This window comes from Gymnogyps californianus, chromosome 20 (genome assembly GCF_018139145.2).
Source record: "Gymnogyps californianus isolate 813 chromosome 20, ASM1813914v2, whole genome shotgun sequence".
NCBI classification, from domain to species: domain Eukaryota; kingdom Metazoa; phylum Chordata; class Aves; order Accipitriformes; family Cathartidae; genus Gymnogyps; species Gymnogyps californianus.
Genome location: NC_059490.1, coordinates 7448025 through 7468474, shown reverse-complemented (window position 1 = coordinate 7468474; position 20450 = coordinate 7448025). Strand labels below are relative to the sequence as shown.

Here is a 20450-nt window from a genome sequence, read left to right as displayed (position 1 = left end):
CCCTGCTGGCTTGCCAAATTCAAAGAGCAGTAAGAAGGAAAACGGCTGCAGATGAGGAGGCATGGAAATCTCCAGTTTCCCTTTTCCACAGAGAACGCATCCCGAACGACTGTTGAATATTAATACGCAGTGTAACTGGTGTAACATTGTGCTAATGATGGGATTAATATAAAGTGTAGCTTCTGAAGACTACATGTCCCAGCACGGCAGGTAGGAGACACCAGGCCGCAGTGCAGCGCTGCATGCTGGAACTTGTGGTACCTTGGACACGCATCGCTGCATGGAGCAGGGCGGTGACGCACCGGGGAGACGCGTGAGCAGTTGGCCACCTCCTGGTGTGGGATGCCTGCAGTGGGATGCCTGTGCTTCGTTCGCTAGGTGTGTTACTGAAGGTGACGGGCCCCAGGCTGTATTATTTTGGATTTTTTAAAATGTGTTTTTGCAAGCTTTAGGTAATGTAATACTGACAACATGACACTCTAAGCGGCAAAGTAGTTGCTTTGTCTTTCACGAAGAGACAACCCACTGCCCTCTGTATTTAGATTTCTGGTATACGTGTGCGCAGAGCTGATTTGTCCATAATTGTTTGCTTTCTTCAGAGTCTTTTGAAGTTTATGTCTTCAAGCCAGTTCCTTATATTAAAAATAAATTCTTCCAAGCCACCAATAAAATGTCAACTGTGATTAAAGCCTGACTCCTCATTTTAAGGCTTGTCTCCTAAGCAATGTGAGGTCACTCTATGAGTCAGTGTTTGAAAGGACCGTTATTCCTGAGAGCATGGGTAAAGCCCAAAGTTCATAGTTGCTTGCTTAAATGGTTTCACTGCATTTTAAATTGCTTTGCGTTGTGCTGAAAGAAATGTAAACTGTGGGTCCCATTTGGCACAGAACTCATGATATCTCAGCTACCTCAAATCTTGAAAAAAGTCCTCTATGTTAATGTAGAAGTTGGTATTTCTGGTAGAAAAAGTTTTACCTCCTATGTATTAAAGAGGAGGGTGGAGTGGGAAGCTGTGCTTGAGGCATAAACTTTCAACTATGTTCTGTTGAAATAAAACTTGGGAACTGTAAAATCTCTGGGCAAGGGCTCTGTCTTTTGTACAGTGCCCAGCAGAACAGAGCCAAAGTCTGATAGGGTTTTCTGGACACAGGAACTTACTAATTTTTGTTTACTTTATTAAAATACTAAAAAAGTATAGCAGGGCATTAAAGCTGCAAGTGCAAGCCCTGAGAAGTAAGGAAATACTATTTTTAAGATTGTCTATGCAGCCTGTTTATTCTTTTGAGCAGATTAATTATGATAGCCTTTAATTACATGATCACATTTTCTTTTGTCACTCTTCCTCCCTGTTTGCTGTGGTGCACACCGTGAGTATTTGGAGGTAATTAATCACACTGGAGTAGTGAATAACTCGGAGCAGGACTCTGCCTCCAGCCTGTGTCAATCTTGGGTCTTCCCATCCCTCTCTCTGCCCATTTCCTACCCTCCTAATTAACTCCTGCCTCAGTTCCTCACTGCTCTGCATTCAAATCAAACCCCTTTGTCTCAGTGCTGCCTGGGTGTCTGTGGAGAATCCTTGGGTCTGTTTGCGCTCTGCCTCGGTCTTGAGGAGGGAACTGGGAGCCGTTGGCCTGGACAGGCAATCCGAGGGGAAAGTCTTGCTGGCCTTTTCCTCCTGCGGTGGAGCATGCTCAGAGCAGAGGCCGGAGTTGAGGTCATTTAGCTGCCAAAGACCCCAACACGCTCCAGTGGGGATTATCAGAGGTTTGCAACGGTATGAAATCTGTTAGAAATTTTCACAAGCTTCAAGTTGGCTCCCCCTTCCACTCTCAGGCTTTCCAACAACCTGACTGTGCAATTGTGTCAAGCATCAGTCAAAGTCTCCAGCGCTTCTCCCAGAAATGGGCAGGAGCATTTGTTGGAACCTACTTTTCCCTTACCGGCGCCGGTACCGGACACGCACCGCGCTCGGCCCAGGGCGGCAGGGCCCGGGGCGGGGAGCGCAGCGGCGTCTGGCCCGGGCTGCGCTGCTGCCGGGCGGTCTGCGGGTGGAGCCCGGGAGCAGACCGGGGCTCCGGCTCCTGCGGGAGCCTCTGCTGCAGCTCAACCCGGCCTCTTCCCGAGGGCGCTGCTGCTGCTTCCGCGTTCTCCGTGACTGCGGCAGGGACACCCGGCAGTTTGCGGTGTTTCTGCTTCACGGCCCTGACCAAATCCCCTCCAGTATGGCCCTCTTTGACGCTACTCCAGTAACCCCTGCCTGCTGCAGCCGCCCGCCCTGCGCCGCTTGGCAGCGGGGCGCGGTTTATCCGCTCGTTTACGGTAAAATGAGGTAGTGCTGCATCCCGAGCCGCCCTCCTCCCGGGTGACCCTGCAGCGAAACCCTACTGGGACCCGCGCCGCTCCTCTCCAGGAGGCGAGGCTGCGGCGCCGGGCTACGACACACCCCGCTTCTCTGGAAGCGAAGGCGCGGGGCTGCTCGCCAGGCTCCGAGGCCTGACTCAGCGGCGAGGGCAGGGGAAGGAGATGGCTTCGGCGTGGCACCTTTTTCCGGCTCGGCCGCGTTTGCACGGGAGGGGGGCGAAGCCCACCCGCCCCGAGGCGGCCCCATCTCCGGCAGCGCGGCCTCACCTGCCGCTGCCGCAGCCCCCGGGGAGGGGGCGACCGGGCGAGGCCCACCCGGGCTGCGCCGCGATGGCCTGGCCGGGCCGGCTCCCCCCGCAGCACCACCTCGCCTCTGCGCCGGGCGGCCGGCGCTTCCTTTTCCGCCGGGCGGCCGGGGCGGGGCGGGGGGCGGTCGCGGCGGCGCGGCTCGCTGATTGCAGGGCGGGCGCTGCCAGTCCGCCGCCTCCCCCGCGCCAGCCGCGTCCCAGCGCCGGAGCCGCACGGCCCAGCAGCGAGCGCCCAGCCCGGCCCCGCCAGCCGCCCCCCATGGAGGAGCAGCCCCACCACCACCATCACCACCATTACTACTACTACGGCCACCACCACCACCACCCGCAGAGCGCCTACCTGCCGCCGCCCGACGGCCGAGCCCAGCCCAAGCCGCCGCTCCGACACGAGCACAAGCACGGCGGCCCGCAGCACCAGGAGGCGCCGAAGCGGAGAGCAGGTCGGGGCGGGCGGCGGGCCGGGGCCTGTGACCTTCGCGGGGCGGCGGCGGGGGCCCTCCTCCTCCGCCTCCTCCTCCCCCGGCCCGGCTGGAAGCTTCTCCGCCGCGCTGGGGCCGCTTCCTGTCCGCCATGTTGGGGCCGGCGCGGCTGCGGGAGCCGCGGGGCCCGCCGGCACCGTCGCCGCCCGCCGGGCACGTGGGGCCGGGCCGCGCCGCCCCGAGGGGCGCTGCCCCCCGCCCGGGCCGCGCCGAGCCGGGGGGCGGTGGGGGCCGAGGCGCTGGTTAAAAATTGATGAGCCTAAAAATCAATGAGTCAGATAAGGTGGAGGGGCCCGGCCCGGCCCCGCCGGCGGGAGCGGGGAGGCGGCGCGGCCTGGCGGGGCCCGGCCCGGCCCGGCGGCCTTCGGCCGCCTCCTCCCCCGCCGCCGCCTGTAGCCGGGGGGCGCAGGGGCTGGGGCCGGGGCTGCTCTCTCCGGGCCGGCCGGGAGAGGGGCTGTGCTGAGCCGGCGGCGTACCGGCGCGCTGGCCGGGCGGCAACGCCGCAGAGGCGGTGGCCGGGCAGCCCTGGCTACGGCGCGGCTGCCGCCGGCCGGGGGGGGGGGGGGGAGGGAGAGGTGGGGGGGCGCGGGCTGCTCCCGGGCAGGGTCGGAGCCCCCATCTCACTCCTGGGGGGCTTCCCGGCTGCTGTGCCTTAAAAAAATCCCATTTGGGGGCTTATGTGGGTTCAAAGGAAGTGCGTGATTACAAGAACAGCCAGAATGCCATGTACATTTATTTTTTTCCCTTGAAATTTTCATTTACATCATCAGGCGGGAGGTGGGAAGGGACCTGGCTTGCATCGGGAGTAGGGTTGGTAGTGCCCCAGAGCCAGGCACGGTGCCCCCGTGTACAGCCTCTGGAGCAGCGGTAGGGAGGGACCTGATCAGGCATACGCTAAAATAAGTTACTGAGCAAAAATAAGTTGAGTAGTCATTTCACTGTTTGCAGGGTGCCCGGGGTTTTAATATGCACTCACTCTATGAAACAATTTGTGAGGTTGCCAAATACTCTTCACCTGTTCACTTTGATATCCTTTTTTTTTTCTCCCCTAAATTTTGGTTGCTGCACCTCTGTGTCCAGGCCATGGCCAGCTGTGCCAAATGTTGATTTGGAGAAAACTCAGGCAGCTGAGTTGTGAATACTTGAAAATTGGAACTAGAAACTGCTGACACACTGACTTACTGAAATGGATTTTGTTCTTCATTTTATTCTTTCGCTCCTCATCTGCAATGGTCTTATGACCACTCTTATTGTTTTGTTTCATTAACAAGTGGTGTCAGAAGTCTTGAGTCATACAAGGTCAGCTATAACACGTTGCTCTTGAGAAGGCTTCCTCTGCATACTTAATTTTTAGTCCTTGACTCAGCTGAGAATCTCGTCCTATCGGTTTTCTCTGGCATGAAGTATTTATGGTTAATATTCTTAACAGCGTATTTGAAAGATATAGTGGAAGTTGTGGTGGTTACAAATACTTGCATGTAGTAAAATGCTTTTTGATCCCTCTCGGCAAAGTCAATTGTGGAATTTCTGTAAAGATTCCTACAAGGATTCCTGTGTTCCCGACTTGCACAGAACTTGAGCAGTTACATCTGCCAGACATCTGAGGCTCCAGGATGTGAGGATAAGAATGATTTTTAGTATAGCAGTTAATTTCAACAACATTGGCAACAACAAAAACATTCTTTTTCAAGCTGGAGTTTTGCCCACTCTTGTTCTTGGGGGACTCTGTGTGCTGCGCTGACTTCGCGCCACTGTGGCTGCAGATGAAGCCTTAGGTGGGTCAGTTGTTGCGGGAGATGTAAGGGTTTCCAGCCTCGGGAAGGAGGACGGATGAGTCAGAGGAGGAGCGAGGATAGCGCTCTTCCCGGAGGAGGAGCAGCGGGTGCAGTAGGAGGGAGTCCCTCTGCTCCGTCCACAGCTGGAGTGTATTTGTTGAGCTGGGTACAGTGTGCTCTTCCCGTCTCTCAGTGGGGCTTCAAGGCTTCTCTTGGGGCGTTGTGGCCAGGGTCCTTGAAAGCAATAGGTCTCTGGCCAGAGATTTTTAAAAAGAAAAAAAAAAGTTGAGGAGGATGAGGGGGTTCAGTCTGGACTGTCCTGGGCTTCCAGCTTCACTTGAATTGCGCTCTTAAGGTTCACTTCCGAACCGTAAGGTCTAGAAATGAACTTGAGAAGCAAAAAGGAAAGCTGAGTGTAAAGCGTAATCTCAGGGTTTGATGAGTTGGAGCCCTCAGCAAGTACTGTACTGCCTGGGTCTCAAGCTAGTGCTGGGTCTCCCAGGGACTCTGAAATAGTGAAGTTTCTCAGTGGGCAGGAGGCCAGTTGCCAGTGGTGGTGGAAGGGTGGTTGCAGGGATGCATTTCTTCCCAGTTTTATCACCTTTCCAAAGTTAAAGAGCACGTGTAGGGAGGTTTTGGTTGCTCTTTTGAAATGAAGTGAGGAAATGCAACTTCCAACTGGACTTGCACATGTCCTTTTGGAAAATGGCTTTTTTCTTCCCCCTCCCCCCCCCCTTACTAGAGGTGGCGTGTGGGAGGAGGGTGGGAGGAGGGCTGCTGGTGTTGCAGGCCTGGGAGCTGATGGAGATGATAGGAGTTGGCCCTTGTTCACAGTATGGATTCTGAACTTCAACAAATCTTGTAGCAAAGGCAGCAGATCTCTCTATCTTGAAGCATTCTGGGAACTAATTTTTTTTCTTCTGTGTGACCTGGAAATAGTAGCTGATGAAATAGCTCTCTAGCTTGCCAGTGATCTTTAGTACAGTATATTTTCCTTACAGAGTATCTGTATATACTTTTGCTTTGTTTTGTTATCTATACGTCACCCTGTTGTATGTGAGAGTCAGTAGCTGCTGGTACTTTCTGCTTAACCCTTCTTGCCATGGCTTCCAGCAAATAAGCATGTGCTTTTGTATGTCAGAGACTAGATGTTTTCCTATTTTAAAATGTCTGCTTGAGGAAACTGGATATGTTTGGGGCTGATTACAGCTTTCTGCAATCAGAAGTTTAACATTTCGCATTCTAATTCTTGCCTTTTGTTGTTTTTGGCTTTCTTCTAGGCTACGGAGAGCTAAATGGTAACGCAGGAGAAAGAGAAGTGTCATTAAAGGGCCTGTGCTCTGATGAAACCACCACCCCAGGATCCAGGGTACCCAATGGCAGCCAGCAGCTCGTAGACACTAACGTGACCCCAAAGCAGACTGTGAAGGCCAGTGCTTTGGGGAAAGCTGGGATCAAACCCAAGAACTTCATTCAGAAAAATAGCATGGACAAAAAGAATGAGAAGTCCTACGAAAATAAACTTAGAGAAAGCCAGTCCTCAGACAAGCCAGAGGGAGTGTCTATTCCAAATGGTGTGGTAACCAATAATTCTAGCTATATCACAAATGGCTACGTAGGCAAAGGGGCTGATAACGATGGTAGCGGCTCCGAGAGTGGATATACTACGCCTAAAAAACGGAAAGGCAGGCGCAACAGTGCCAAGGGTTGTGAGAACTTGAATCTAGTACAGGACAAAATAATGCAACAGGAGGTCAGTGCACCAACCTTAAAACAGGAACTTGAGAGCTTCAAGCCTGATTATAGTGAACAAAAGGGGAACCGAATTGAAAATACTAAGCCTGTTTGGAAATACGAGGCTGGGGCTGGTGGAGCAGGCCGGGGAAAGCCTGGGCTTGGGGACGTACAGCGAAAAAACTCTGATGCCAAACCTGGGCTTAGCAGCAAGAAGTTTGATGACCGGCCCAAAGGGAAGCACGCATCGTCGGCTACGTCTAAAGAGGACTCATGGACCTTATTTAAACCACCTCCAGTTTTTCCAGTGGACAATAGCAGTGCTAAAATCGTTCCGAAAATAAGTTATGCAAGTAAAGTTAAAGAAAACCTCAACAAAGCAGCTCAAACCCCATCCACGTCGTCTTCGTCGTCTTCATCATCTGCCGGGGAAACTCAGGCCCAAACATCAAGTCGACTGTCCCAAGTCCCCATGTCTGCTATGAAATCTGTTACTTCTGCTAGCTTCTCGAATGGGCCAATTCTAGCAGGGACTGATGGAAGTGTGTATTCTCCAGGGACCCAGCCACTGCTCTCAACTGCTGCTAGTACTGTACCATCAACCTCCTCTGAGTCAGTACCCCAGGACACGAGTGCAACTTCAACAGCTCTCGAACAAAAGAAATCTAGCCTTTTTATCTACCCTTCAAATATGCAAACTGTGCTTCTGGGTACAGCGCAAGTCGATTTCCCATCGCAGACGAATCAGCAGAACCTGGGAGATATCTTCCAGAATCAGTGGGGCTTGTCTTTCATAAACGAGCCCAGCGCTGGACCCGAAACTGTTGTGGGGAAATCTGCGGATAATCAGTTAATGGAAGTGACATTTCAAGGGGAATATCCTGCCACTTTGGTTTCACAGTGTGCTGAAATCATTCCCTCAGGAACTGAACAACCTGTGTTTCCTAAGGCTTATGAGCTGGATAAACGGACTAGCCCTCAAATTCTTAGTGCTATTCTTAAGCCTGGGACTGCTGTTGAGGGTGGTGTCTTAGCTTTGGAGTCACATCACACAGGTGACCTACAAAAGGCAGACACCGGTAGCCAAGGTGCTTTAGTGTTTCTTTCAAAAGACTATGAAATAGAGAATCCTCTGGCCTCTCCTACGAACAATTTGCTAGCCTCCGCCAAAGAACAGAGGTACCAGAGAGGCCTAGAAAGGAAAGATAGCTGGGGTTCTTTTGACCTGAGGGCTGCTATTATATATCACACTAAAGGTAATGGCTTAACTTGCTGCCTAAGGGCATTCTCTTCTCTTTTTTATTTTATTTTTTTAAGTGCAATATTCTAACGTGATCTATTCCTTACAGCAATGCTAACTGTTTTAAAAACGAGCTTTTTGCTTGCATATCTCTAACGGCGGTAAGGGTTTGGGAAAGTTATTCAAACAGTTGCTTAATTAATGGTAAGAGGTATTTGTTTCCCTGTTCCTGTGGGCAAGCGTAAGCGATGTTGATAGGGATGATACTTAGCTAGTGTGTGTTACATTTTAATTCCTATGGAATGAGCAGGTCCTCCTAAGCTTCTCAGCATTGGAAGGAGTTAAATGTGTAGGTTCACCTGCTTTGTTCCAGCTTTACCAGGTGGTATTCCGTCACTGAAAAGGCTTCATAGTCTGTACTCTCACCTCTACCACCAAAGTGTTGCAGCTTCTCCCCTGGGCAGATCAGGCCATGAAATCTTGGCTTTGAAGGAAGAAAAAAATTATTCCTACGGCTTTTCATGGTGTGATTTATTTTATTTTTTGAAGCAAACCCCACACACGCTTTTCCCCTGCCCTTCTTGAGTATTATGGCAACGGCAATCTTTGCTTATCAACTCTTCTGTAAGCTGCAGATTGAATTCTCTCCTTGTCTTTGTAGGCAAAATCTTTCAGATGATTTTATTGCTTTCATGGAGTCCTTTGTAGTCCAGCTCCTTTTTTTCTGTTTTTTTGAGACTGAAATGACTCAAACATGGTACAGATGCTTTAAACTGTGAACGAAGAGAGGGAAGCCTGTGGGATGGCTTGCTTTCTGCTTTAGCCTCAGCGCCAGAAGCTCTGAGGTCTTGTGGCAGTTCTTGGCTTTTGTTCCTGGCTCGGTGTTAACAGGAGCCTGGTTGCGTGTTCCCTTTTGGCACAGTGTTACTTACTTACCCTTGACGAACACAGGGGCAGTTCCTTTTTTATTTGCTCCCCCCTTCCCTCTCCCTGCATCCCCCTACCCTGAAGGGAAGAAGGTGATCATCCATTTTTTGTTTACTGTTCCACATACATACATGGATAATGTCTTGCTCCCCTCTGCAGAGGGGTTGGTATTTGGTTGGCATTGGCAAATTTGCTGTGTTTTGACGCACCGCAAAGTTCTTAAATTACCTGTTTACAAAGTCTCTGTGTAGCATACAGAAACTTAGATACTTTCCTTTAGTAATAGCAAGCCCAGTCATTTAAAAATAATAACTCCAAATATTTTTTTCCAGGTCATCTCACTCTCATGATATTAACATTTTAAGCTCTAGTATTCTTGAGAACAGTGTTCATCAGTTGATTTTATCTGGGTCCTCTGCCCTCTGCTCAGTCTATTCCAGTATTAAAGCAAGCCTTCTGTTCTCGTTTCTTGTGTCTGCCTGTAGCCTAAATCCCAGTTTCCCATCAGAAAATGGGGGTACCAGAAAGCATAGCATGGTGTAGAAGGGAAGTCCTAGGCAATCCTTTTCTTAAGTTTGCAAATTTTCCCAACACTTAAGTTTGTCTCTTTTTGTCAGCCTGAACTTTCTTGTAGAAAAGCAACTCTGTACAGCCGCAGCAAGACTCATCAGCTCTGCCTTTCTCACTAGCTGTGTGAAAGACAGACCCCAGTAAAACAATAGTAACAACAGGAAAATAAAGAACACTCCCTTCCCATGTCCTCCTAAGGAGGTGTTAACTTCAAAGTCTGGCTGTGTTTAGTTCTCCTAAACACAGGAGTTAATTACATTCAATGGCAAGAATGGACACCTAAAGCACTCTTTAAAATACTGTTTTCTGCTCTTTTCCATGCTTCTGCATGTGAATGCTCTCGCTTTGAGCATCCAGAGCAAGCACCCTTGTGATGCCCTGGGGAAACGGGTTCCTGCCCCACTGCTCCTCTGTGTCGATTTATTTTTCAAGCTGTATCTGTGCCAACTTCAAGGTGTTACTTAGGGGTAAAAGATGATGGATGTTTCTAATCAGTGTTGTCGTTAATGCAGTGATAGGGGTGCTCCAAACAGCTTGAGCTTGTCTTTCTCCTACTTAGTCTTCAGATGCTATTGCTGGTTTACAAAGCAGGATCAGTCCAGGTCTTAGTACGTCTTCTGTGATGGTGTTGGGTGTTGCATTTCTGTGTGTGTTCAAGTCTGTTGGGGTGAGTTGGGTTAAGGGGTATTGGGAGGAACGGCGCCTTCCTCTGCTCCACGCAGGTGGAAAACGCTGTCCCCTCTTCATGGCCCTGATCCTGCAGCCAGAGCCCCACGGGTGAGCTCCTGTGGCACAGCGTGCTGCAAAACATCTAGAAAACGGAGCCGCCAGGGTGTGTTTGCAGGACAGCAGTGCAGTGGTTAATTCCCACACCATTCTCTCCATTTATCTTGGGCTGTTTTCCTGAGGTCCTACTCCTAGCCAACCAGTTCCTTGGCAATAGGAAAAGAAAGATTTCACTCGCTTATTTTTCACAAGCTGCTTTCCCCTCCTCCCCGCTCAGGAGAGCGTGTGGGTTTGCCTGGACTGGTGTTAGGGTGTCCTGGGCAGTTGGATCCTCAGATTGTTTGGTTTTGATTTCGAGAGGAGGGTGAACTTCTCCCTCTTCAGATTGATCTGTTTGCTTTTGAGCAAAGTCTCGATAGTTTGATCTTCAAATCTGCCCTGCCTCTGGGGTTATGGACGTAAAGAGAAACAATTGTGGGGCAAGGACAGGGTGAGCGTGGAGCACTGGTGGGGTCCTGGTGCATTCCCTACCCTGAGCTCCTCCGTGTACAGTAGTTCAGTGCAAGCTACCCGTGGTGCAAGGATGAAGCTCTGGGTGTTGCAGTGAGGAATGGGCTCTAGCATGAGTGGTTGCAGTGCTTTGACCTGTCTGTCACAAGCTTGCACCCTTTTTTGCACTGTTTGTGTCTGTAGCTGTGATCAGGTTATGTGGGTCCTCATCTTGGACTGTAAATAGGCTATGGGAAAGCCTCCAGTTTATTCAGTAGCTTCGTTCCAGCAAACCAGGCCTTCCTGTGCGCAGTTTGCCCAGTGACTGCAAGGGGCATTATGGATTGTAATTGCTTCACAGCTTCCCTGGGAAAGGATGGATGGAGGGTGGGCTGGCTCTGGTACAGTAATGGTGTTTAAACCCCTGCAGCACCATGTGTGCTGGCGAGGTTGTGCTGGGGTGTAAGGCTGGGTGGCTGTAGAGCAGAGTGAGGTCCTGCTGGAGGAAGCTGTGCTTGTTTGTGTGTGCCCAGATTGCTTTTTCTTTTCCCCAGAAGTCAGGGCACTGGGAACGTGCTGGCAAGGCTGATTATGCACCCTCCTGTTCTTCTCTTGGATGCTTTTTGTGCTAGTTTCCTCTGTGCCCCTGCTCTGTGCCTTGCTTCCCCCCCCCTTTAAAGGGCAGAAAGACTCCCTTGATCATCTGATCTGCTTGACAGTAAAACACGATCCTTCAACGTGGTTGCCTTCATTGACAGCGCGTGCTGCTCAGTGTTTGTGATGGTGCCTTGAAACGCTCGCGGGTGACATACCTGATTTAGCAAGGTAGATCTGATTTAGTTGAGCACTGGTGGGCCTACTGTTTATGTGGTTGGAGACAGGGACGGTAGCTTAGTATGGGAGACTGGAAGGACCAGGAAGGATTGACGCTCTCGCTTAGGGACATTGTCTGTGTCTAGGTTAGAACTGAACCTCTGCCTCGGTGTGGCATTGCCAAAATCCTCATCTTTTTGAGGTAAAACTGGTCCTTGCAGATTTTTTGGTCCTTCAAAAGAGGAGGCTGGGTGTATCTCAGCTTTACTTCTATTGAAATCAGTGTTTTCTTACTGCTTTAGTCCTTCTTTTAAAGACAGCTGGATGAAACGTTTCATATCGGAATAATTGTCAACGCTTTGCAGAATTCGTCATGTTTGGGTAGTTGCAGTCTTCCAGGCCAGGCTGTCTGTCACTAACACCGGGCTCTATATGGCAAGCTTTCTGGTGGGGAGCTCAGTAGTTTGCTTGTCCTTAGCTAAAAAGCAGATAATCGAGGTCTCCAGTTCAGCTGCACAGTAGCAAAGACCACATAGGTGGAGGAGAGGAAACTGCAGTGTTTCCCTCTTCTGTGTTACCCCTAAGTTTCTGCCTGTGCCACTGCTTTGTTCCTTCTCGGCATCTCAGTTGCGCCAGCATCTCTGCTCGTGTGAAGAAGCATAAGAGCAGCATGGAAAATAGAGCAAGGCAGCGTGGGCCAGCCAGGAGTGGCGTTAGCCGGAATGGTGAACTGGGTCAGAAGAAATAGCAGAGCTGTGAATTCAGCAATTTTCATCCTTTACATCAGGAGAGGAAAAAAAAGCCTTGGTTTCCCATCCCCCTTGGTGGGAAGGGGTTAGATCTCAGTCTGTTGCTTATGGTCTTGTGGGGCAAAAGCTGATTTAATTCTCCTTCAAGTCTCTGCTTTTTCCAGTTGTCAGGATGAGTACAGTGTATTTGGTACAGCGATGAGTCTGCACAGCATTGAATTTTTAGTCGTTGCTTTGTTTCTGGGGCAATCCCCTAACTTAATCATTTGGTCCTGCAGATAGAAACAGAAAAATCAGACGAGGATGGTCCCTCTTTGTTATTTTTTTAGCACTTCATTTTAGGGACAATTGTCAGTTTATACGTTAGATTTATAAGAACAAAGAACTAGTACCGTGGCATTGTGCAAACACTTCTGTTTGCAGGGGCAGCTTCTCTAGCAAGGAAAATGTGTGTAAAAGTGCCTGTCTTAACAAGTTATCACAGAAAGACTTCTTCCCCCTCCAAGGTTATGTACCAGTCCTGCTATAAAGTTTATTGACCTATGAGGAATCTCAGCGCAATTCACCAGCGTGTGCCTTAGTCTGTTCCTGACATCAAAGCCTTCCTCCACCGACCCTTTGTTTCAGTGATAGTCCCCAGAAAAAGTGGTTCCTCTCCCTGGAGCTCGTTAGGTGAATGTGGCTGGGGCTGCCTGCCCCAGGCAGTTCCTCAGCAAACTGTGAGCCGGAGGGCTGTGGAGAGGCTGGCTAATTGTAAAAAAAAAAAAATCCTGGAAAACATGAGGTTGGAAGGGGCACAGGAGGTGACCTAGTTCTGCCCCTGGCTCAGAGCAGGGCTGGCTTTGACACCGGGTTGTGCAAGGATTTGTTGATGGCATTTTGTCCGGCTGGGTTGGAGTCCACTGAGAAGGAAGCATGCCGTTTCCCCGGCCGTGTGTCCTGTTTTGGGAACGGTGGCCACTGTCTGCTGGTCAGGTCTTGACCACCTTCCGCTTTGGAAAGCGGCAATACGAGGTTTTGGGTCAGTATCTTGAGAGAGGTGGACTCAGACTCATGGTGAGGATACCCCTCTTCCCATGCAGGGGTGAGCGATTGTAAGAGTCCTTGCCTGAACTTACTCTGGAAGCTTTCTGTAGGGAAGCGGGCTCGAGAAAAGAGCTCCTTGAGCCCAAGGAAGAAGGGCTGAAAGCAGGCTTGGGGCCTCTTAAATGACCAGCTCATGGGGGCTGCCTTTTCTTCCACCCTGCATCCCTGTGCTTACTGCTCTGGTTAGCTGGAGCCAGACATTGTGCAGCGGTGGCTCTGCTGAGCTGCCCGTCCACCAAGTCGGTCACTGAGGTCTGTCCAACCACTGTGACAGTGCTCACGGCACTTGTCACAGCACCTTGTGACGGTCGTAGGTGACCACAGCCTGTAACCGATCCAGAACCGGGAGGAAAACTCACTCTAATGTATTACCAAGTAAAGCAGAATAAATCATAAAATTTCATCTTAAGATTGAAGGAAAACCATTTTTTCCCTAGTTTTGTGTCACAGCCCAAGACTTTTTTTTTTTTTTCCCCTCTGTGAGGTTGTTCCAGTTGGTAAATGTGCTTAACCTGTGCTATCCCACATCCATGTGCTGCTGGCCAGGTAGAGGGGAGGACCTTGCTCTTGCTCTTCTGATGGCAGACGATATTCAGTAACACTCAATATCACATCCAGTTTGCCGATGGTCTTTGTTTTTGTAGCTTTGTCAGGCTGAGCATCTGCCAGCCAATGTGTCCGGGTGTTTGGGATTTACATATGACCCTTCACCCTCTCTCCTACCTCTCTTTCTGAAGAAGGAGAAGGAAGATTGAAGTCTGAAAAGGCTGGGGAGTTGGGGTGTTGGTTTGCTAGGGTTTTTTTTTTTTTTTAACAGAATTTTGACAACTTAGAAGTCTTTTGGTGTGTTTTTGATAGTATCTCACTGTCTATCTTATTGTCAGGCACATCTTAATACAAGCAGTTTGCATTCTTGTGGTGTCCAATGAAGTTAGGACCAAATGGAAGTGCAAAAGAAAGCATGGTCTTTTGCATGGAGATAGAGTAGTGGGCAGTGTTTCAGCCTCTGCCTTGTATTTGATGCTCAAACGTTGCTCTAATGTGGAGGAACCAACAACTTCAGAGCAGTTTTCTGTCCCCTGCCTTTGAGGAAAGCTGTTAAAATAGGTAACGTTCTTTAGCCGTTAGGAAATGATGCATCTAAGTTCACTGAATGGAAGACTAACTCTGCTGGAGGTAATTTTAGTAGCTGGTTCATTTTACTTCTGGGGAATCTGCATCTGGCGGATGAGGGAGGTAGTCCCTTGCTAGGTTGCTTGTATCCCTGGGGGTGTTAGTCTGGTTGCTATTCCCAAAGCACTTAGGGTTCCCCCGATGAAAGTGCGAAGTATTGCTGTTATTATCGTGACACAAAAATAACAGACCTCGTAAAATTTTGTCGGGGCCTTCCTTACAAAAGACTTAATTGTGCAGAGAGGGCTGGCAATATTTATTTGCATGCAATTTCCTGCCCCAGGGAGCTTGAGACTGTAGCGGACAAAGGACAGATGAAGGGTTGGAGAAGGGACGCGAACATGCAAGCGATTGATCAAGGTGACACTTGGCACACATCGTGCTGAGGCCATGAGTTTTGTAGGGTTTTTCCTTCTTCCTTTCCTGTGCCAGTTAGTTTACTTATTGCCTTGTTTTGTGCTTGACTGCACATACCGTGTAGCTTAATAATCCATTGCCACTCTCTGTTCCTAGCCCCTACCAAGGTCCTGTCACCCTCCATTCTGGCAGAAGGGAGACTTGAAAGATTATTCTTGCAGGTTGTGTTCCTACTAAATGCTCGTTTTCTATAATTTTGTCTCTTAAACTTGGGCGCAGGGTACAGTTAGCGTCTTTATAAATATTCTAGCTCACAAAATTCCAACTTGATAGTGGCTAAATGTGGTTATTTTGAATAGGTCTCTAAAGATGTGACTTAATTCTTGAGATATTTTAAGGGGAAGAGCCTTCTGTTTCTTAATGTGAATGAAAAGTGCATTTGATTTTGCTGTTATTTCTTGGGTAAACAAAAGCATGTGCTCTTTCAGCAAGAATTGGGGAGGGTTTGTTTGTCTTTAGCCCACAAGTGTGTTGTAGAGGTAAATTGGGGAAAGAGCTGCAAGCCAAGCAGGCAGCCGGGTGTCTCGAGCATCGCACCTTGTTCTCAGATGATATGTTGGCAGCAGTTTTGCAGTGATGTTAGCAGGGTAATCTTTGCATGGTGTGCTTCAGCAGATGCATGCTGTGAACCATGAGAAACTCGCTTTGTCCAGCGGTTCTGATTTCACACACGCTAAGCGTCAACTCGTAAAAATCATCTCTCCAGTCTACTTTTTGAGGCTGTAATGTGTGAAGCAGTGTTGGAGTCAGAGTAGTAAAGTCCAATGTTATTGTGCTTTGTAGGAGGGGAAAATGGCGATGACATTTCTGATGCTCAGTTTGGCCAGCTGACCCCTAAGACCATGTTACAGCCATCTCTCTGCCCTTTATTGCTGGATCATTTATGTTAAATTCACGCAGTCCTGTGGGTAGGGTTGGGGCTGCGCTGCCGGGCTGGATGGAATTGGCTTTGTCTGCAAGCCTCAGCACAACTGCAGCGGTGTCGTGCCACGCTCGGAAAATTAAAACATGTTTGGATTTGTCTCTAATGGCAGCATCAACCTGCATAATAACAATGGTCTTCTTGTTTTGCCTCCACAGAAATGGAATCGGTTTGGAATTTGCAGAAGCAAGGTAAGGATATTGGAAAGAATACATAAACCAAATTGCTCTGTCCTGCTCCGTCTGTTGGGATGGGTGATGAGAGTGGATTGTCTTGGTGTCCGGAGATGTCTGAGTTTAGTTCTTCAGTGCCTGCTGTTTGTAGTCTGGGTTTATCTGTGTTTTGGATCGCTAAAAGTCAGGACAGTAAGCTTTACCATAATGGTGGGGTGTTCAGAGAGAAGCAGAGTCTCTAGAAGAACAATAAAACCAGTGTTGAATTAGATATAATGAGTCTTCCCTATGCGTATACAAAATTGCTTTCTATTTCTGGTGTTGGGTGTCACGCCCAAGAATAAGTTTTAAATTCTGGTGTTTCCCCACGATTCACCTGTGAAGATGTTCTGTGTTAGCTTGTGGGAAGAGCGTTGTGTAGAGACTCGTGTGCTGCTGCCCAGGGGTGTAATGTGGGGAACAGGCACTGCTCTGCTAGAGTCAACCAGGGCTCCTGAGTGCATCTGCAGGAGGGGGTGTCACTGGGGGTCCTACGGAGAAGTTTGTTAGCGGCTGAGTACCTTGCAGATCTCTTGTGAATGTCTTCAGCCACAGGTCCTGAAAGTAGCTTGTCGAAAACTTAGGATTTTGCTTTCTTTCCAGATCCCAAAAGGATAATCACTTACGATGAAGCCATGGATCGCCCGGATCAATGAAGGTAGCAAGACGAGACTGCCTGTTATAACCTTTCTGCAGCATTCGTGCTGTTCGTGGGGGACAAAAGGCTTTTATGCTCCTTCTAAATCTTCAGTGCAGCAGAGGAACCATAACTAGAATCACAGGATAATATATACAAATATATATATAGTTATTTAAAAATGGCAACTGAAAGTAATTAGACTTCTTAAGGAATCTGAAAATTTATTTCAACGAGACTACACACGTGATTATTTAATCTCCGGTACTGAATAGATTTTTTCGTTTTTTTGTTTTGTTTTTGTTTAAAGAGTGAATGCAAGTGATTAACGAATACAGACTCAATTTACAAGCCCGGTTCTAAAGTTCCTGCTGTCGTCTACATGGGCAACAGCAACCCACTGGAGAGGCATTTCCACTTGACAAGGTTTCTGTTTCTTGTTCTGTGACTGTAGTGACACACTAATCACAGGGAAATCAGGATGATTCACCATCCTTCATCTCCCCTTTCCCTTCCACCTCCCCTATTTGTTTTTTTTTTCTGTTTTGTTTTCCATTGAATGCTGGAGAAACACCTTGAAGTTTGCAAAGTTTTTTTTTCCAGAGAATTATAATCTGCATGTTTTGCCAGGAGTAAAGCAGCAATCCTATGCTGGGGATATTGTCTTAAAGCATCATTCTTCTGGGGGAAAGATGGTAATACTGCAGTTCTAGGATGCATGGTGAAGTCACAGTTGACCTGGCTCCGGTTACACGTTGGACTATTGCAACTGAAGAGTTATTTCATTTTAAAAGACGACATGCAAAAATAAGCAATCTGTTTAGGCGTTTAATATGGGGGGAAAAAAAAAAAAACAACAAAAAACCCACTGTTCCCACAGTTTAATGCCATTGTATTACTGGGAGCAAAAAAAAAAAAGTATCTTCTGCTTTCAACTGTAGGTGCTTCATATTTGCTCTGTCTGTCTCCTAACACTAAATGTGCCGGATTTTTTTCCCATTTTCATTGGAAAACTGAAGAGGAATTGAGTTCTGCTAACTTTCACCCTTCTTGAATTATTTTTCTTCTCTTAAAAAAAAAAAAAAAACCAAAAGAAAAAAAAAGGAAAAAAAAGGAAAAAAAAAGAAAAAAAAAAAAGAAAAATGGGAATTTGAATCCTTTTCAATTTGTCCATAGAATGCCAATGGCTGGGCTTCCCGCACCTGCCCGTTGGAAATGCTCTTTTATATTTTAATGCAGTCTGTGTATTTCCGGGCTCTGCTTCTAATTATCTCTTAATAAAAATATATTTTATTACAAAAATGGAGGACTTAGGAATGAAAATAAAAAATTAAAAATAAAAAAAAAATTCCAAGGAAAGGAAAGCTCCCTAGCAGTGGTAGAGAAGGCTGAGCAGACTGCAGGCTCCAGCTGTGTAACCCGCTCTGTCCCATTGCAGCTTGCGTAGCGCGTCCAAATCATCTTGGGGTTGGGCAGTTTTTCTGGGTTTTTTGAAAGGTGGCAAGTTCACCGGGTCCAGTGCAAGAGCAAGCAATGAATGAAGCAAAAATGGGTTTTTCTGACCCGCCCAAGCTCCACACGTACTCAGTGCTCATCGTGGGTGTTTGTGGCCAAATACTGGCTCATGTCTGGGCATCAAGGTCAGCAGCAGTTGGTGTCTCCTAGAATTACTGGGCCCTATGGGGCATTACAGGAAGCAGATAAGCCCAAAACTTTTGCCTACCCCTTGTGCTTAGATTTATCCACTTTTTTCCTTTTTTTTTTTTTTTTGTTAACTAGGAGTATGTAGCATGCGTTTTTTAATTGTTTTTATTCTTTTAATAAGATTGTTCCTGAATGAGATGCTTAGGTTCATGGTGGGACAATGAAACTTAATTCTGTACCTTTTGTAAGATTGCTAGCTTTCTGCAACGCTTAGTTTTAAAAGTTTGACTATGGATTGCCTACTCCATTTTATGTATAAAATACTATATAGTATAATACTGTAGTGTAATACTATATAGTAATCATGTATTGTATCAGTCCAGGTTCAGAAATGTGTGGTTGGCCAGTCGCAAATAGTTCTGTTTCACTTATAAACTGTAGCACCTTTACAGGTGTGTGTAACTTTCAGATGTATAACATGTTTACAGATGTGTCCGACATCTAGTCCTCCGACGTTCCTATTTTTAATTCTGTTGAGTCTCCCAACTGCTTGCCAAAAGTCGGAATCGCCTCTGGCTCTGCTGTGGAAGAGCTGGGGCGTTCCTGAGCTTTAAAGTGTTGAACAAACTGGACGGTGGGACTGGGAAAATTAAGGTGGAAGAAATGTTCTTTCTTTTTTTTTTTTTTTTTTTTTTTTTTAATTTTCAAAAAGTTGAAGGCTAATAGCGAAGTTCCCAGTTTGTTTTACTGGCTTTAAGGCTCTGCTGTGTATTTATTTGCCTTGTGTAGTCACTTGTCGCCTTAAGGGCTGGGTTCCATTAAAAAAAAAAAAAAAAAAAAAAAAAAAGACAAAAACAAACCCTGTTTTGCTTCCCTGGGGTCTGCGCTGTCCCGGTACCCCCGCCCCCAGATCCACTCTCGGGGCCAGCGCGATGCAGAAGCTGACCAGCAATAACCCATGCTGAATCTGACCCTGCGCGTTTAGAAAGATCAGAGTCTTGCTGAATATTTGAGGACGGTCATCTTGGCCTAGTCCAGTCTAACTTCTAAATAGCGAAAGAAGTGCTGAAAGAAACATGGTTCAAGTGATGGGTTGGGTTGTTTTTTTCCCCTGATGTTTGTCCCTGCTGCTTTGCCTTGCTGCGCATGGTCCCTTGCTGGCGGGACCCATCCGGAAACACCCTGTGCAGCTTCTCTGCTGTATTTCTGACCATCCTCTCTTCAAATGGTCGGTCTGTCTGTCTCCGTGAGCTCCACGGTGTGTGCTCAGCGCTAAGCAGTTAGGAAATCCTCTCTCTGAGCTCCTGTAGCTCCGGCTTGCCGGCGCAGGTGGTGTTTCTGGGATAGACTATTGCCTAGAGCCAGGCAGGACCGTGGAAGAAACTTCCTTGTGCTGTCGTGTAACTCGCCCTGTCGCTGTCTGCAGTCCTCCCGAAGTCCTCACACAATTCTTTACTGAGCACTTATTAAAAATATCTTAAGATTTAATCTGTTTTCTGATTATTTTTGTGTAAACTTATAAAAAAAAAAAAAGAAAAAAAACCTGAAATTGAGCTGTGACTAATTTAGCACATTTAAATAATGCTAAGGTGTTACTGATAAGTCTCATGTTTTGTTTTTGTTTGACTCAGAGTATTAGTACTGTAGCATAAACCAAATACAGCCCGGGAAGGGGTGCAGCAGCCTTCTCTCCCAGGTCTGCACCCGAGGGTGTCTGTGCGTGCGGGGGGGCGAGGAGCTGGCGGTGCGTGTGCAAGCATCTTTCTTGCGTAAGGAGAGCGAGCGTGTATTTATTTGTGCCATTGTTTTCATTACACTGAGTAAAGTAAGTTTTAAAACAAAAACCCTTAAATACGTGTAGTATCGGAAAGTGGCACTAAGGGTGAGATCATGACCTATTTTTTTATTAGCTATGAAGATACTAATTCAGGTTAAGGCTTCTCTCCCGTTTCTGTTCCCGTTGTGGGCCTGATGAGTCCCTTTCCTCCGGTTCCTTTGCCAGGCTGTCTATTTATTGGAGTAAGGATTCCTGCGTGGGCAGGGGCTGTCTCCTTTCTCCTCTGGTCTTTCCCCGCTGCTCCTCCTCTTGCTGGTAGGTCCTGTCGGGTGTCTCTTGTACAGGGTCTTGTGTAATGGAGGCTGGAGTGCATACCGCCGGCTGGATCCAGCACGGGATCTGCTTTCTCTT

At 48.0% G+C, this 20450-nt stretch overlaps 1 protein-coding gene across 2 annotated transcripts; it reads left to right on the top strand.

Annotated features, from left to right (window-relative positions):
• The first annotated feature begins 2909 nt into the window (after positions 1 to 2909).
• Positions 2910 to 18917, top strand: NUFIP2 (nuclear FMR1 interacting protein 2). 2 transcript variants are annotated; one of them, XM_050908782.1, is made up of 5 exons: positions 2910 to 3109; positions 6204 to 7913; positions 15928 to 15960; positions 16585 to 16639; positions 16929 to 18917. In XM_050908782.1, exons 1-4 carry the CDS (start codon positions 2929 to 2931, stop codon positions 16635 to 16637), a joined length of 1977 nt encoding a protein of 658 aa, XP_050764739.1. In that variant the 5' UTR covers positions 2910 to 2928; the 3' UTR covers positions 16638 to 16639; positions 16929 to 18917. The 2 variants fall into 2 exon arrangements, with proteins under 2 accessions (XP_050764739.1, XP_050764738.1); XM_050908781.1 differs by having other exon boundaries at positions 16585 to 18917.
• The last annotated feature ends 1533 nt before the right edge of the window (positions 18918 to 20450 follow it).